Genomic DNA, 16,981 nt, shown 5'->3' on the forward strand with positions numbered 1-16,981 from the left:
TTTAATTCAATTTAACTGCAGTTTCATATTTTAGTTATCAAATTTAAAAGCCTCATATTACGCGGAAGTTGCTCTGCCTTCAAAATAAAAAAAAATCTTTTTAAATTGAGTGGCTTTGGTAATAAAATATCACCTACAGATATAAAGCTATAACAAAGGACGTCTTAAATAATAAAATGCTAACATAGTTTACCTTTACCACCTATTTCGTTTAAAATAATGCGGACCAAATTCTCTGTGAATAGTAAGACTGTATTATTTTGAAAAGCAGTCAAGCATACGTAAGGAAGGCTTATGCAACGATGACTTGATTATTTGTAAGCGTGTCAGAGCAGGAATAACTAAACAAACACGTCTGTCCACGTCATAGATTCGAACAGACAAGCTTTGTCAGTCGCTACTATGTCGTGACATCAGCTAATTAGCTTTAGTCCGTCCGTGTGAAACCAAAGCGGTTCTCTCCGTTGTCAAGGTAACGTTGGTTAGTTTAGCTTAGCTTAGCTTGTCATGTGGGTTTTCGGCTACGGGTCCCTGATATGGAAAGTGGACTTTCCATTTGAAGAGAAGAGAATCGGGTTCATTAAAGGGTACAGCCGCCGGTTTTGGCAAGGCAGTACCGACCACCGTGGAGTACCGGGAAAGGTGAGCATGTTTCACACAAAAACAACTATATTTGAGGTCTAATGTTGTCTGTGTCAGGTCAGGCACTGGTGTTGGACGAGCTTCCCTAGCTTACATGGGAAATGGGCCCTCTATGGCAGGGGTTCTCAACCTTGGGGTCGCGACACTCGAGGGGGTTGCCAGATACCTTCAAAAAATGAAGAATGTTTTTTTTTTTTAACAATTTAATCCCAGTTTTGCTTATTTTTACAGTTTTTTTTGGTACTATACTAAACTTGATATATTTTAACCTATTATCATCTTTTCTTCCTGTATTTGTGCTCCTTTTAATGCCTTTTCTGCATATTTTTTTCCACTTTCAAGGCATTTTCGGCACCTAATGTCACATATGGTGACCCATTATTGTCACCTTTGACCTCTTTTCACCATTATTCATGCTCATTTTTGCCAATTTAACCATATTCACCATTTGTCGTGTCCATTATTTGCCAGTTTGCCATTTTTAAAACTAGATATTGACACTTTGAAGCCTTTTTACCGCTTTTTCTGTCCATTTTTGGCCATTCTATCTGAAAAGTTTGAGAACCAGTGTTCTATGAGGTCAGGACTGGGGAGATTAGTTAATCCACATTCAATTTACTCATCAGTGTTGTTTTTGTTCATTTTTTTTTTTTTTTTTTTTTTTTTTTTTATTGTCTACATTAGGTTACCAGAGTTCATGCATACATGTATATGGCCTATCATTCTGTCAATACACAATAAAAACTAAATAATTTGCCATTTAAATGGTATTGTTTGCACATTAATAGCAAACAAGCTTGTGGAATCTTTTTATACACTTCATATCAGAAATGTAGTTTTGGTCAAAAAAAAAGTTCCTAATCAAATGTCAACATCTGTGAGAACATTTGCTGATATTTGCACATGTAAACACGTGATTAAAGTACACATTCTCCTCCTTGGTCCATGTTTTTGTGATTGGAAGCGCAAGTTCATGTTAAAACTTTATTAATAAAGAGCTTTATTACTGTTGCAAATTTTATGGTCTTTTTTTAATAAGATTTAATAAACAATTAATCAAATTTTTATTATTAATATTTTTTTTTTAAGTCATATTTATTCATCGCTTTTTTACATTTTTACATTTTGTCGTGATGGGGCACAGCAGCAAAAGTTTGATAACCACTGGTTTATACACACCGTAGTAGAATATAGGTTCACGAAACACTTTGGCATCACCATGCATGTTCACATCGGACGCGTCACAAAATGTTTGCGCGACCAGATTACGTACAAAGTCAATGGGATAGACGTGGTTAGAGGCGGCTTGCACGCCACCCATTTTCCGTGACATTTGTCATTCGCTTGAGTAGAAAATATTGAACTCCAGCGAATGTTTCATGTGACACGCAGGTGCGAAAGCCAATCAGAGTCCTTGTTGACACGGCCAGTTTTTTTTTTTTCACCAGTACCAGGATTTGTTGAAGAAAACAGTGAAACTCACGGAGTTGGATGCGTCACTGGTTAACCTGGTGAATCCAGGAACGCCGGCGTCGAGCGTTTTGACGGCACTTCAGCTTCCACAGAAGTTAAAGAGCATCGATTCTAGTGGGGTCCTCCATAGTTGATGGTGAAAAGAAAGGGAGTCTGGGTGGCGCCTGTTTTATATTGGCTTCATATGAAGCGAATATGGGGAAAATGTTTTTCGATCCTGCGAAAGGTTTATGCTCGTTGCCCTCGTCTCAAATTCCTGCTGCGTCCGGTGTGAACGCAGCATTAGATTTGCATTGGCTTGATATTTTAATTTAAAATATGTGTTTTAATTAAAAACATGTTTACTATCGCCTCATTTTGGTGTTGTGACCTTATGTTGTTACATCATCTTATCGTGTGGTTTCTGATCCTCTGTTTGTGTCCATTTACAGCCTGGCCGGGTGGTCACCTTGGTGGAAGATCCTGATGTGAGTTACACAAAAAAACCTTGTGCCTGTGAATCGCTAAATAGACATCTGTTTACTAAAATAGATATAGATTTCTGTTGGTTTAACTGTTAAAATAGAGCGTTTTAAGGGAAAAGTGCACATTTTCTTAGTCATTTATTGAAAAAAGCTGCAACAATTACATTACTAGCCTCTACAGTCTTTAGCCAGCAGCGTTTCCCGTTTTTGCCTCCAGCTAGAGTTGTAACGTCACTTGTGACGTCGGCCATTAAGGGGAATATATATATTTATATTAGGGGTGTCAAACGATTAATTTTTTTTAACCGTGATTAATCCCACGACTTCATGATTAGTCGCATATTTTGTATCTGTTCTGATTGTACATTAAAATGACTTTTTTCAACCTTATAGTACTCTTATGAACATAGGCGTGCACCAATATTCTTCCATTATGCACAAATTATTATTATTGCAACATTTAAAACTCAGCCCAATGTGAATCATCAAATGAGCACATTAACATTAATTCAAAATGGACAGTGTAATGTGCAACTCAAAATTTAGAAAGAATTATTAAACATCCAGTTTTCAAAGAGCTTGAAATAAATAATTGATCCTTCTGCATCACAGCAGAGAGGTTTTCAATTTGTCATCTAAATGTTGCACCTCAAAGCAAATGGCACACAATATGATTGTGCCTAACCACCTCACATGGGTAGAAATAAAACACAAAATCATCCCTTACTACAAAGTAGGCTCAACATAGTGTTAGAAAATAAATTAAAACAAAGAAACTGTGCCATGAACAGCTCTCATATTGTATTCAGCAAAGTCTGTGTACGTGTAGTCATTTGATGTGATGCAAATTATTTCAAGCAGACCTTCATCCTGCACAATGCTAATCAGCCTGGAGGATGTAGCCACCCATTTAGGGATTGCTGTTGCTTGTCGATTTGTCCAGTCTCCTCTGTAAACAATCCAACGTGGTCTGCCTTTGGCGTGGAGGAGGTGTGGCCACAGCATTGACTGTATGCCTAGCAAGCAGGTGATATTATAGACTTGACGTACTTCTATGATATGCCAACTCACACCGACAATACACGCATATGACTTTTGTTTTGTCGCGTGAACCATCTGGCAGGACTTTGAAGCTGAACTTTCCATCCAAAAGCCCTTTTTTTCGTGTCCATAGTTCCGCCCTGCTCTACCTTTATCCACCAACCACGCACAGGGCCGCCCAGATCTTCTTCTTCTTCGTGGTCTTTATTGGTGGTCGGCCTCCACCATTTGGAGTATTACCGCCTTCTACTGACACAGAGTGTGGGGAACAGCTCCAAGCTCAATCAATCGCCTGCAACTTGGTCAACGTTAATCGCGCATTAAAAAAATAATTGCGCCAAAGGGAATTTGTGTTAACGTGTTAATGCATCAATTTTGGCAGCCCTAATATATATATATATATATTTATTCACATTATGTTAAATATAGAGAAAAATGTGCATGAATGTAACATTTTTGTAGACCAGTGCTTCTCATTTTAATTTCATGCCAAATGCCTTTCTGAGATCAATAACACTAAACTAAATGCCTACACACACAGAAAGTGATGATGAGAAACCTAAAAATGTAGCAGAAATTAAAAGAGCATTAAATTATTAGACTGCATTTGATATGCCACCGGGAACAAAATGTAATATGGGACTAAAGTGCAAAAATAATAATAAAAAATGACTGAAAAAATGTACTGTATTTCTTTTTGGTTTTCTTAAGCTTTTTCTTTTGCCACAGATTGCAAACAATGTTCCTTTATTTCCTGTGTTTTCGACTAATTAACTATTAGTCATTAACTAACACTTTTAAATGTGGTTTTCATGCAGGTAATTAGTTTCATTTCGTTTTTTAGTTTTAATGTATTCATTAAAACATGGTGTTACTTGTTCCCTGTTAGTTTATTAGCTTTAGCTTTTTGGCACAGATTGCAAACACGGTTTCCTTATTTTCTGTATTTTTGACAACTGCACTTTTATTTTTGTTTTTCGTACAGGTGATTAGTTTAATTTAGTTTTTGATTCATTATGAAATATAATAACTTTGAAAATGTGTTACTTGTCAGGATTATTTAGGGACCAATGGGTGCAGGTGAGGTTTGAAAGTTCGCCTTCCTTCAAAGTGGGGAACACCCCCCCCATAAAAAATAAATTTGAGAACCACTGTTGTCGACTATTATGAGGATTAAGTGTAATTAAATGATATTTGCATTGTTGCGAGTGCGTGAAAGTAACATATTTACACTATATCATCATCACGTGACCTTTTTTGCGTCTTCTTCTTAAGGGGTGTGTTTGGGGCGTGGCCTACAAGCTGCCTACAGGCAGGGAACAGGAAGTAAAGAGCTACCTGGACCACAGAGAAAAAGGAGGCTATGAGGTAATCAGCGTTCCGTTTCACCCCGTTCCGTCCATCGCCCCCTCGCCCAGTCAGACGCTGCTATATATTGGCTCTCAGGACAACCCCGACTACCTAGGCCCCGCCCCTCTGGAGCAGATCGCCTACCAAATCGTCCACGCCACCGGCCCGAGCGGCGAAAACACAGAGTACCTGTTTGAGCTGGCGGACGCAGTCAGGAATTTTCTCCCCGAGGACTTGGACGCACATTTGTTTTCTCTGGAGACGTTAGTGAGAGAACAGCTGGAAGAAGTGAATGAAATGTGTAGAAACAATTCTGCTTGAATGAAGAACAAACATGATCATGGATCAATGTATACGCTGGTAGATTGGTCGAAAAGTCGCTCACAAAACCTCAATGATCATTTCCTCACCTTGCAAACTAATTTGTAATAAGGAGTAATTTAAAAAGAAATGGTATTGAAATGGATGTTTTTGTCAATGCATTTGAAAATGTGTAAATGTGTGGAGGTAGATTTGTCTTTTTTATCCAATTTAATAACAAAAAAAAGTTAAAGTTACATTAACCTAAAAAAAAGAAAACAACATTTTCAATCAGCATATGTGGGATATTTGTGTGAGAATGATTTAACTTAATCAAAGTAAAAAAAAAATAAAAAATAATTATTTTTTTCAATGAAATAACTTTAATTGGGAAAAACCAATAACCTTTTCAAAATAAAGGAAAAAGTTCAAATGCAATTTTTTCTTGGGGGTGCATTAAGTACTTCATTGCATTCAAATTTTTTTTTTTTATTTGACTACATTTTTATTTCATTTTTTGAAGTGTAGTTTTTTCTTCAATTGTTTTTTTAGGTACGCAATTTTTGTTGTTAATGGAATAATAAAGACGGGATACTACTTCCATGCCTTAAATGAAAGAAAGTGTTCAGCTGTAGTTTTTTTATTTGATTGAAAATGTGTTTTTGTTTTTGGGATCAAAAATATTTGTTTTAAAAGACCAATACAGTAATATGTCCTAAATGCAAAACTTCAATTGGGGAAAAACCTTTTCAAAATAAAGGAAATAGTTCAAATCCAATTTTTTTTTTTAAAACACTTTTCTCTTTGAATAATTTATTTATTTATTTTTTTAGAAGTGTAGTTTTTTCTTTAATTGATTTTTTTTGTTTATAGAATAATAAAGATGTGAATCTTCCTCCATGCAATCAAATAAAAAGAAAAAAAAGACTTTTTTTTACTTTGATTGACATTTCTTGATTGATTATAGTAATACAGCCCAAATATACGCACACACAAAAATACAACTTCAATCAATCCCTATGTTTAGTAAACCATGATCACATTTAATTTTCTCTCTGACCAAATCCAGTTATTTCTCGTCAACGGCGTTTAAGTGCCACTTGGCAAACAATAGCATTTTGAACACTGAAATGATGTCCATCATGTTGAGCACATTACATGACCAACAATAGTGTTCCAACACTGTGATTGGGAGCGTAGTGGCGTGCTAATGTTAGTGTTCAGCGCCAAACGCTGCAGTGACAAATTACAGCCTTTCAGCACCGAGGGCAGCCCTTTCTTCCCCATCCCTCTTTCACGCTCACATATTTAGAAAAAAAAATTACTATTTATTTAATGGATTTTTTTTTTATTGAACGGCCTGGATTTTAGTTTAAAATAAAATAATAAAAAAAAGAGAGAGAAAGAAAGAAAGGGAAATGTCTGCCAAAAACTTGGGGGAGGGATTTATCATTCTATCCCTTCAACCGCAAACTAAAATGAGGTGCTAAAACATAATCAGTGGAGCTTAAGGACTACTTTAGAGATATTTAAGGCTTCTTAGAGGGGTTTGATTTAAATCCTATGCTGTTAAATACCCTCCATCGTGCTATATCATTTCAGATTTGGTTTTTGTGGTTCTTTTTTCCATCACAGATCAATCCTAAATACACATCTTTATCCCCAACTTTCTCTCCCCTTCCACTATGTAGCCATTCATTGTCCCTGTGCTTACGTCTTCTTATTCCGCCCACATGCACCACTGTAAACACTTTAAACTCAACACGGGGTGGGGGGAAAAAAAAAAAAGCCACCACACATAAATAAATAGTGACAGCTCTATCTGCAATCCCACGGTTACTTAAATACACACAGATAAAAAAGAAAGAAGAAAAAAAAGCACATAGTGTCACAAAGTTACCAGCGTTTATTTGCTTTACTCATCCAGCATCTGTGCAGTTTTCTTGGCACTATAACATTTACATTTCAGCTTAAGATGCTAAGGTGTCACTTTTACTCGCAGACAGCCTTAGCATTAAATGCATGTATATATAATACATTAATTCAGTTATCAAAAAGCTATTATTAATGCAAAAACTATACGCATCAAAGAAAGATATATTTTCACAATAAAACATGTATACATATATTCACATTCTTATTACGGATAATATAATTAATAAAACAGTTAAATCATATATTTACATACTGTATACATATTTGAAGTGTTAATTATGTACATGATTTTTTTTATATTTTAATTACACATAATATGCAGCACAACACAGATCAGCCACAACATAGTGACCTTTTGTCTTTATATTGTGCCTCATTAGCAACAAACTGAAATGCGCTACTGTCTATACTAGATCTGCGCTAACTTCTTAAAAGCAAATTTAGCGACAGTAGATCCAGCTTTAGGGCATCATATTCTTCCCATTTTGCGTTTCTGTGGCCAGTTTTTATGACTTATTCTTCCTCAGATTACTCTTTATAGATAGAAACCAATATGACATCCATCCCACCCTGGCTCGTGGTTAATTAAGTTCTTAACTTTAAGCTTTTCTACTGCTATGGTATGTCTGACTGATGTATATCTAGAGCAGGTGTTCTCAACCCTGGGGTCAGGACCCTATTTGGGATCGTGAGACACTGGCAGGGGGTCGCCACATGTATTCAAGAAACAGACTAATTTTTGTAACTTTTGAGCCCATTTTTGCTTATTTTTAGCCTTTTTCTGCAAAGTTACACCAAACTTGCCATATTTTAACCTATTTTCATCACTTTTTAATGCATTTTCACTACATTACTCCAATTTCTGCCACTTCTCCATCAAATTTCAATGCTTTCTCTGCACATTTGTTCCACTTTCAAGATATTTTCAACACACATAAACCCCGTTTCACCACTTTTTCCTCCTAATGACACATATGTTGACTTATTGTCACTTTTAAACAATTTTCACCATATTTCATGCTTTTTTTGCCATTTTAAACACATTCATGATTTGTCATGCCCATTATTTACCACTTTAAACGAACTGTTTCTACTTTTAAAATTACATCACCACAACCCTCCCCCTCCCCCCATTTCTGCCACTTTAAAGCCAATATTGACACTTTGAGCCCTTTCTACCACTTTTTCTGTCCGTTGTTGGCCACTCTATTTTGGTAGTGGTCATGTGGTGCATTGATGGCCCTGGGAAGCCCAATCAGGCGTAGTAACAGGGGGACACCAGCAGGTCTGTGAGCACCAACAGTTGATCATCAGTGAAGCTCTGTCTGTGCTCCTGCCAGTTGTCGTGATGTGTTCGTCTAAACTCTGAGAGCGTTTTCTTCACCGTCATCTGTAAAGACAAATGATATATTTAAAGTATTTTCTCATATTCTCACACACAGATACTTTAAAGACTAATTCACAATGCTTTTTCCACTGTATATGCATCACTCATTGCATAAAATTAACACATTTGGTCCATTTTCACTTCATTTTTTCAAACAATTTTTGATTTTTGGGCTTTTTTCCTTTTTTTTTTTTTTTTAAATTTGAACATTCTTTAAACTATGACACTTTTTTAAACGTCCATTTTCTGTACATAAAAGAAATTGCAGGAATTATTACACGGAAAGTTATCAAAAGTTCATTACCTAATAAAATATATATATGTATATATATATTTTATCCTGATACAGTGGGGAAATTAATATTTTCACAGCCGCATATCCAACAATCACTCATCCATTCACCCAAATTGAATTAATTGACTAAATAAATAACAAAAAATTAGGGAATTGCTATAAAGAGGAATAAATAAGTAATATACTATTGCTTGCCAAGCAATTTTTTATTTATATACAGAAAATGTAAGAGAAGCTGTGTTAAAATGTCAAATTCAATGCTAGGTACACTGTAAAAAATAACAGCATTCCATATATTCCAAATATTTTCAAATATTTCAGTAAATATGAGTTTTATAAGTGGTGTAAATATGCATCAAGATTAGAAATGGAACCAAACAAACAAAAAACACAAGTTGAACTTAATTCCATAACTATGTGCAACCCGTTTTCTTTCTTTTTCTTTAATATTTTTTATGTGTATTTTTTAAAAAAAAAAAGACTAAGATATAGGCTGTAAAAAAAGAAATGAAAAATGAAGTCACCTAAACTCTTCACATGGCTTAAACATAACATCTACCCTAGATTTTGGCTTGTTTTCCAGTTGTTCCTTAAATTATTTTGGCCAAAGTTTATTATTAATGAAGTTGGTTATTTTTAAATAATAAAAAAAAATAGCCCAAGCATATTTATGGGTGGATAAAAGGCATTAGCAGGTAATTAAGCTCCTTTCTTCAGTCAGAATAGTTTTTTTTTTTTTTGTTATTGTTTTAAACAAATGTATTGGTTTCTTTTCAGATATATCTTAATATGCAAACATCATTGCCATAAGATGAATGTTTGTTCCTCAGTGTGCAACTAAACTCACTTTGCCTCTGGATAAACATGATGAACTGTGTGATTCAAGGCCAAACTTACATTTATATATAAGGCCGGTCTGAAGGATTACACTATTTCTCAGTATTAAGACATTTTTATTAAACCCTCTATAGTAAGCACGTGCAATAAATAAAAGGCTTTGATAGCACCTCTTTTTCTAAAAGCAAGCACCACTTGTGATATAGTCTTAATGTCAAACCTACTATACAGTAAGAAATGTAGTTAAATGTTAAAAGGTCATCACTGAAATGAGAAAAATAATCGGCAAATATTGGAATCAAATTTCAGACAATCTTTGCAGGAATGCTGTGATTTACTCACAGATTAAAATCAAATGAGAATATAATGTATTTATTGTTAAATGTTTTATTAGATATTCATCGATATTATGCATTATTCCCACCCTGCTTTAGGAAAAACTGAGCTTTTACAAAGGCTGACATATGACATCATATTTATTCATTTGTTATCGTTTTGCCAATAGATGTCTGCAGAAATGCACAAAAATAACGAGAAAAAAGAACAAAACCACAAATACACACAAAATGACTCAAAAAACAACAGCATAAAATAAACAAAAGGACAACAAAAATACACAAGGACTCCATAACCGACCAAGATGTCTACAGAAATGCACAAAATTAACTAAAAAATTAACAAACAAAATAACACCAGAAACACAACTTTGCAACAAAAATACACAAAATGATGGAAAAATACACACTTAAACACCTAAGACGACGACAAAAATAACAGAAAAATGTACAAAATCGACTTCAAAAATGCAAAATGAGCATAAAAAGACAGAAAAATATCAACACATTCACTGTGTGTGTGCGTGTGCGTGCATGCGCATACAGACCTCTATAGGCTGTGGGTCATTGAGATGGTCGCTCAGGTCCATCAGCATCGGAGGCATCCAATCAGGAACATCGTAGGGGCTGGACAAGATGCATGCGCTGAGCCCGAGCACACCCGCATGGCGCCGCATTAAATCTACACACACACACACACACACACACACACACACACACACACACACACACACACACACTTGACTTAGTATTTCAAGGTGCACAACTCCCAGGGGATGGAAAAGAAGTAATAGGGCAAGTGTTGCTGTGATTGCTTTGCTTTGTGATTGCAATGTACACACACACACACAAACTGACAAAAAGAAGGTTTTTTTGGGGGGGAGGGTTTTGTACCTGTGGAGGCCAGCTCCCCTCTAGCCTTGGGGAGGCGAGTCTGACTCAGCGTCTGGAGCGGTGTCTGCAGACTGGAGTCCAGAGGAAAGAACTGGCACTGCAGTAAACCACTGAGGGTCTTACATGCCATGTCTCTCACCTATGTGAAGAAGAATAAGATATAAACATGAACATATGAGAATCAGGACTAACAAATAAAGGATGAAACGGAGAGCAGGAGGCAGTTTTATGGCAGAAATCGAATCCATGCACTATTCTTTAAAGGGATCCTCCACTGTTTTTACAATATTTGCCCAAATTATGTAAAAATAAACAAATAAATACTTGAACTCATGTATATTTACTTCTATTTTTTCTTTTGCCCCACCTGACAAGAATCTCAAACTCCGCCTATAATTTTCGGCCACATTTGTATGTAAAAACAGTGGATGATCCCTTTTAAAAAGGGGCGAGTGCAAGAAGAAGAGGGAAAAGCAAGGTACGGAGGGCAGACGGGAGGGAGGAGGATGGATAGAGTTGAACTGAGGTAAAATTTACTTGCAGAACATCACTGCCTCTCCTGCATCACTTTGCATAAATTATGAACCGACGCTGACTGATGGCATCGAAACAGACAATGATACACCGCATAATTGTCCACTCGCCGTTAACACAATATTAAGCGTGGTAACTGCATTTGTTATTTAGGCAACGTTCTTTAAGCACAGCGGGTATGGATTTTCCACCTGTGCTTGTGCATCCAGATCAATGGGAAGAGACAGTGTGAATGCTTAAAAGCTGGACAAGTGGGACAGCGCTTGTACAAAAGGCTGATGTAACTCAGCACTAGGACCCAAGATATACTCTGTTCCTCCAGAGAAAGGTTCATTTCACTGCATTCAATACATCGACTTTAATGTAGAGGATTAACGGTGGAAATAAATCACCTGGTAGTGGTAACGTGTGCTTAATGACTGGAGAAGCTATTTTTAGATCTCTTAAATTACAGAGTGCTAAACAGTCTGGGGTGAGCCTGCAGTGAAAAATGAGGAAGACTGGTTCTTTAAAGCAAAAACCATGAAGAAAAAAGGAAAGTAGACGCGTTTCTATACGACAATCACAACTCGCAGAGGGGCTGCTTTACTTTCAACCAGTGTTTCCCAGCTTTTTGTTCTACAAATACATCACCTCGAGCTGTTCATCAAGCAGCAGCTGCATCACCAGCTTTCGGATGCGGAGAACCTCAGCAGGCATGTTGAGCAGCGTGAACAAGTTGTAGAAAACCATGATCTGGAGGTACGTCAGCACCGAGAAGCGAGCGTGCCACGACCTGCTGCCTGCCAACTATAGACGGGAGGGAAGCAGTTTAATGAGAGAAAGTGAGATGTGCAGCATCCCCTCCAGACACCTGAGACATGATGAAATATCCTCAACAAACATGTTGTGGACATGAGTTGATATATGGTACACACACAGACATTTGAGATATTACAGGCGTAGAACAAGATACATATTTATAGAGTTTGTTTCTCCAACAGGGAATGAAGCCACGTTACTATTTGCTGAACAACAGCTTGTCGCAGTTTAATAAGAATATAAGGTGAGATAGTTGCTGTCATACTAACGTACTACTCATACTAAGTCTATTGCAAAATGTTGCATTATGCATGCACATTAGATAGCATGGAACGATTAAGTATGTGAGAATTACCAGAATGTATACAATATCGGGACATTTCTTAAGTATGCACAGTGAGCACACTAGTCATACTCAACCGCCCCATGATGCATTGTGAGTGGAACTGAAAATGGTCCTGGGACCGGCTTCAACCTAAAATTCAAACATTCCCTTTTCAAAACAAAAGCACATCTTCTCGCCTTTCTTTCGTTGTTTAACATTTTTGTAAATATGGCTCTTGTTTTGAAGTTAACAGGAAGTTTGGTCAGTAGCACAATGGAGGGTGTTTTATGGATCAAATGAGCACATGTTGATATTCAACTTGTTTTCAGAACTTTCAAAGATGGAGAATCAACAGATATTTAGCCTCAGTGGGATTCAGGTTTTTGTCGTCGTAGGTTTGAAATGCATTCTGGGAAACTTGAAAGTATACTTCAGTGGGAACGCTCATCATCACAATCATACTTATAGTATACAGTAGACAGTATATACTCATTGAGTTTGTAGTGTATAGTACACAGTGTGTCAGTTTGAACACAGCCATAGTGTTTTTAGATTGTGAGTGCGTGAGGAGAGGTTTTAATAAAATTACAATCTGACCATTAACATAATGAGGCAGTATGTACTTTTGGTAAAAAAAAATACTATAGAGTCTATAAAGTTTATATCAGGGCTGTTGAACTCATTTTAGTTCAGTGGCCAAATATGGAGCAGTTTGATCTCAAGTGGGCCACAGATTTTATGCAAGAAAACAAGTAATTCCAACATTATTGTGCCATAGTTTGCACTTCTACCTACTGTATACATAAAATGCAAAATATGTAAGAGATCCAAGCAATAAGTGATTATCTTCACTCTAAATGTCCTAGATTTTTTTTGACCAATTTCTATTTAATTAAGGGAAATATTATTATTTTTTTCAACAGTTTACCATTAAAAATTACTGCAATCATGTGATATAAGTTCTGGAAAAACTGTGAGTACCTGCAAATATTGTTGAGTGTCATTTACTCAATGATTCATGTTTTCTCTGTCATTTTTACTTTTACCTGCGGGACGAATTGGATGCTCCAAAGGGCCGGTTTTGGCCCCTGGACCATGAGGTTGACACATGTGGTCTATACTATTATAAAACAATCAATATTTTGGTGGGCAAGGCCCTGAATTAGCATTTTCCTCATTAATCAGTGTTGTTTAATCATCTGTTTTGTATAGAAATGCCTGCTTATGATAGAGCCTGACTTAATTTTCTTATTGTTTTTTGGAGATTTTATAGGGTAGACTGGGCGTGTCTTAGCTGCTCCAGAAGCTCCGCCCATAATCAAGACTTCTTTTTTTCCTTTTTCTTCTTTTTTCCCCCCATTACATTTCCATTCATAACCTCAGAGTTTAGTTACTTTTTAATTTGGCTTTGGTTGTTTTTAGTCCTGCTCAAAAACTCAGACATCAAGTTAGGAACCGTGAGTGGCGACACTGACGGGTGCCTGGCTGTGCATTGATGTGTTGACAATCAATATTTGAAAATATATATATATATATATATATATATATATATATATATATATATTTGTGTGCGACGTGCGCTTATTACCGCCTCTAGTGCTGCTCGAAACAGTGGGATTTGCTGTGGATACAGCAGACCCTGAGACATAAGAGAGAGACACGTGCGTGCATCCTGCTTCATTTCATCATAGCTCTCATCAATCTCCACTGGGGCAATCTGCAGGGAGAGAGAGAGCGAGGGAGAGAGAGAGAGAGAGAGGGAGAGGGAGAGGGAAAGGTGGGGAGACACACGGCAACGCACCATTTTGAGTAAATGAAGAAAGAAATTGAGTTTAATGGGCAAGTAAGATTGAGAGGGTAATAACGCTGTGCTGGGACCTCGGTGTGTGCGCTATAGCGTGGCTGTGTGTGTGTGTGTGTGCGTGTGCGTGTGCGCGTGCGCGTGCGCGTGTGTGTTCTTGCCTTGAAGAGGAGAGGAAGAAGCTGGAGTTGCTGCTGAACTGGAGTGGTGAAAGTTCGTCCTGCAGATGCCATTAACCATTTCAACACTGAAATAAAAAAAAATACACACGCACAGAAATCTATAATTATTTAAACTTAAACACAGATCAAATTTTAAATCAACAGGGGTCCAGGGGTGTCAAACTAATTTTAGTTCAGGGGCCAAATACTAAGTAGATTTTAGGCGGGAAGACAAGTAATTTCAACATTAATGTATAAATGATACATAAAGTATATAAGACGCAGACAATTTACAGTCAATACTGACAAATATCAGTCCTTGCAGGATTTTCTATCTTAAATTGTATTATTTTGTGACAGTTTTTTGTTTAATTTGGGGAAATTAAGTGAAATCATTTCAGGTAAGTTGAGTTCTGTGAACAATTTTAGTTTTAAAACAAGTGCAGGCATGTGATAAAAGCGTGGGAACATTGCGATCCTCCAAATATTGTGGAGTTTCATTGGATTTGTTGCATTATCATAATATTATTACAACTGAATTATTTGGAAATTTAGACAATCAATTTTTTTTCTCTGTCTTTTTTAACTTCCTCCTGCGGGCCGAATTGGATGTCTAAAAGGGCTAGATTTGGCCCCCGGGCCTTGAGTTTGACATGTGATCTAATCTGTCTCTGTACAAATTAAAGCATCAGTTATAATACAGACAAAAGGAAAAAAAAGATGAAAGCACTTCATCTTTACCTAAAACTAATTCCTAATATACGTATTTTTTTTTAATTTTCTGGAAAAAAAAAATGACTCAATTCAAAAAAAGCAAACAAAAAATTCACAAAAATGTCATCTCTAACAAGTTGCTTTTTTTAACAGAAAAAGTTACAAAACTGATGAAAATATCTGCTTTAAAAATGCTTGAAACTAAAATATGAATTCAATAATACATCATAATTGTAAAATGTGTGGTGGAACAAGCTGTCAGTCTATTTATAGCGTTCCACAGTAAAGTCCTGTTCATCTACATTCTGACCCGTCTTGAGCATGTTGACAGCCTGAGTGCGCTCGTCCATCTCCTGGGTGTTGTCCTCATGGACGTGGTTGTGGATCTCCAGCTCTGATGTAAGCGGCTTCAGTCGTTCCAGGACCCGAGTGACGAACTCTGCCACGTGGGGGGAGGAGGTGGGCTGGGTGTGTGGCAGAGCCACGTCTATCATGAAGATATAGGTCAGCACACTGGAGAGGGACGAGACGAGGAGGAGAAACAACAGAACGAGTCACACAAACAGAAGGTGGATAAAAAGCTTCCATACCAACCACTACACACAAACTAAAGCAGAGATGGGCAATTTTTAACACAGCAGGGGCCACATTATCAACATTCATGCCAGCATGTAGAATAATGACCAATCTGAGCATTAATACAGGAACAATTCAATGTTTTTCTGTATTTTTGTTTTTTGATTTGTGTTTTTTGAGTACTTTGTGTATTTTTGTTGTCAGTTTGTGCTTTTGGAGTCATTTTGTTGTTGCTTTCTATATTCTTCAGTACTTTTGTAGTTGTCTTGTGTGTTTTTTAAGTACTTTGTGTATTTTTGTTTTCAATTTGTGTATTTTTTTTTTGTCATTTTGTGCTTTTGAATTCATTTTGTCTATTTTTGTTGTCGCTTTCTACAATTTTCAGTACTTTTTTAGTCATCTTGTATGTTTTTGGAGTACTTTGTGCATTTTTGTTGTCAATATCCGTTTTTTGTTATCATTTTGTGTATTTTTGTAGTCAGCTTCTTCAGTCATTGTGTGCATTTTTATTGTCTTTTTTCATATTGTTGTTTTGTGTAATTTTGTAGGCTTTTCTTGTTGTTGAAATTTGAGTCATTTCTGCTGTTTTTTAATATTTTCCTTGCGTTTACTTTGGAGATCGTAGAAAATTAGACCGAAAGCCGTCATGTGGTTTCCTGGCCACCAGTTGCCCATGTCTGGACTAAATATATTAACTTATGTGAATATTTCTGTACCTGCCGATGCGTTCCCTGACGTTTTTATAGACCTGAGTGAGTTTGGGCTCCAGGTACGCCAGCAGCCTGTGCAGCAGCTCAGGAACCCTCCACTGCTGCTGGGCCAGACCTCCCTGGAGCACGTAGAGCAAACTGACACAGACAAAGGGATGTTGTTGTGTTACTGCAGCACATTTACTCAGCACTGCTCTGTTTAGGACAGGCCTCCAGGTTACTGAGCTACTATAGATATTATAATGAACACAGACCTGGCGTCTCTGAATGAGCCTCCCTCTCCACTCAGAGGACTTTCCATTAGCAGCTCCAACAGCCAGTGCAGTTTTCTGGGGTCTCGACCCTCCTATTGCATTCCACAAAAAAAAGAAAAGAAAAGAAGAAAGAACATCTTCAGGACAACTCT

The 16,981-nt window shown here is 36.8% G+C and overlaps 2 protein-coding genes across 2 annotated transcripts in view; one reads left to right on the forward strand and one right to left on the reverse strand.

The window, feature by feature from the left end:
* The first annotated feature begins 286 nt into the window (after positions 1–286).
* Positions 287–6,207, forward strand: chac2 (ChaC, cation transport regulator homolog 2 (E. coli)). The gene is made up of 3 exons (XM_028475499.1): positions 287–642; positions 2,547–2,582; positions 4,896–6,207. The coding sequence occupies exons 1-3, from the start codon at positions 508–510 to the stop codon at positions 5,289–5,291; spliced, it is 567 nt and encodes a 188-aa protein (XP_028331300.1). The 5' UTR covers positions 287–507; the 3' UTR covers positions 5,292–6,207.
* A 2,142-nt stretch (positions 6,208–8,349) lies between these two features.
* The window catches only part of psme4b (proteasome activator subunit 4b), a 53,449-nt gene continuing 44,817 nt past the window's right edge, over positions 8,350–16,981 (reverse strand). The window contains exons 39-47 of the mRNA XM_028475500.1: positions 16,830–16,921; positions 16,582–16,713; positions 15,600–15,802; positions 14,576–14,661; positions 14,202–14,330; positions 12,121–12,276; positions 10,954–11,092; positions 10,608–10,741; positions 8,350–8,595 (exon numbers count right to left, since the gene is read on the reverse strand). Of these exons, the coding sequence (XP_028331301.1) occupies positions 8,461–8,595; positions 10,608–10,741; positions 10,954–11,092; positions 12,121–12,276; positions 14,202–14,330; positions 14,576–14,661; positions 15,600–15,802; positions 16,582–16,713; positions 16,830–16,921 (1,206 nt within the window). The 3' untranslated portion in view covers positions 8,350–8,460. The remainder of the gene's footprint in view (positions 8,596–10,607; positions 10,742–10,953; positions 11,093–12,120; positions 12,277–14,201; positions 14,331–14,575; positions 14,662–15,599; positions 15,803–16,581; positions 16,714–16,829; positions 16,922–16,981) is intronic.

Source organism: Gouania willdenowi, chromosome 19 (genome assembly GCF_900634775.1).
Source record: "Gouania willdenowi chromosome 19, fGouWil2.1, whole genome shotgun sequence".
Classification (NCBI taxonomy): Eukaryota; Metazoa; Chordata; class Actinopteri; order Blenniiformes; family Gobiesocidae; genus Gouania; species Gouania willdenowi.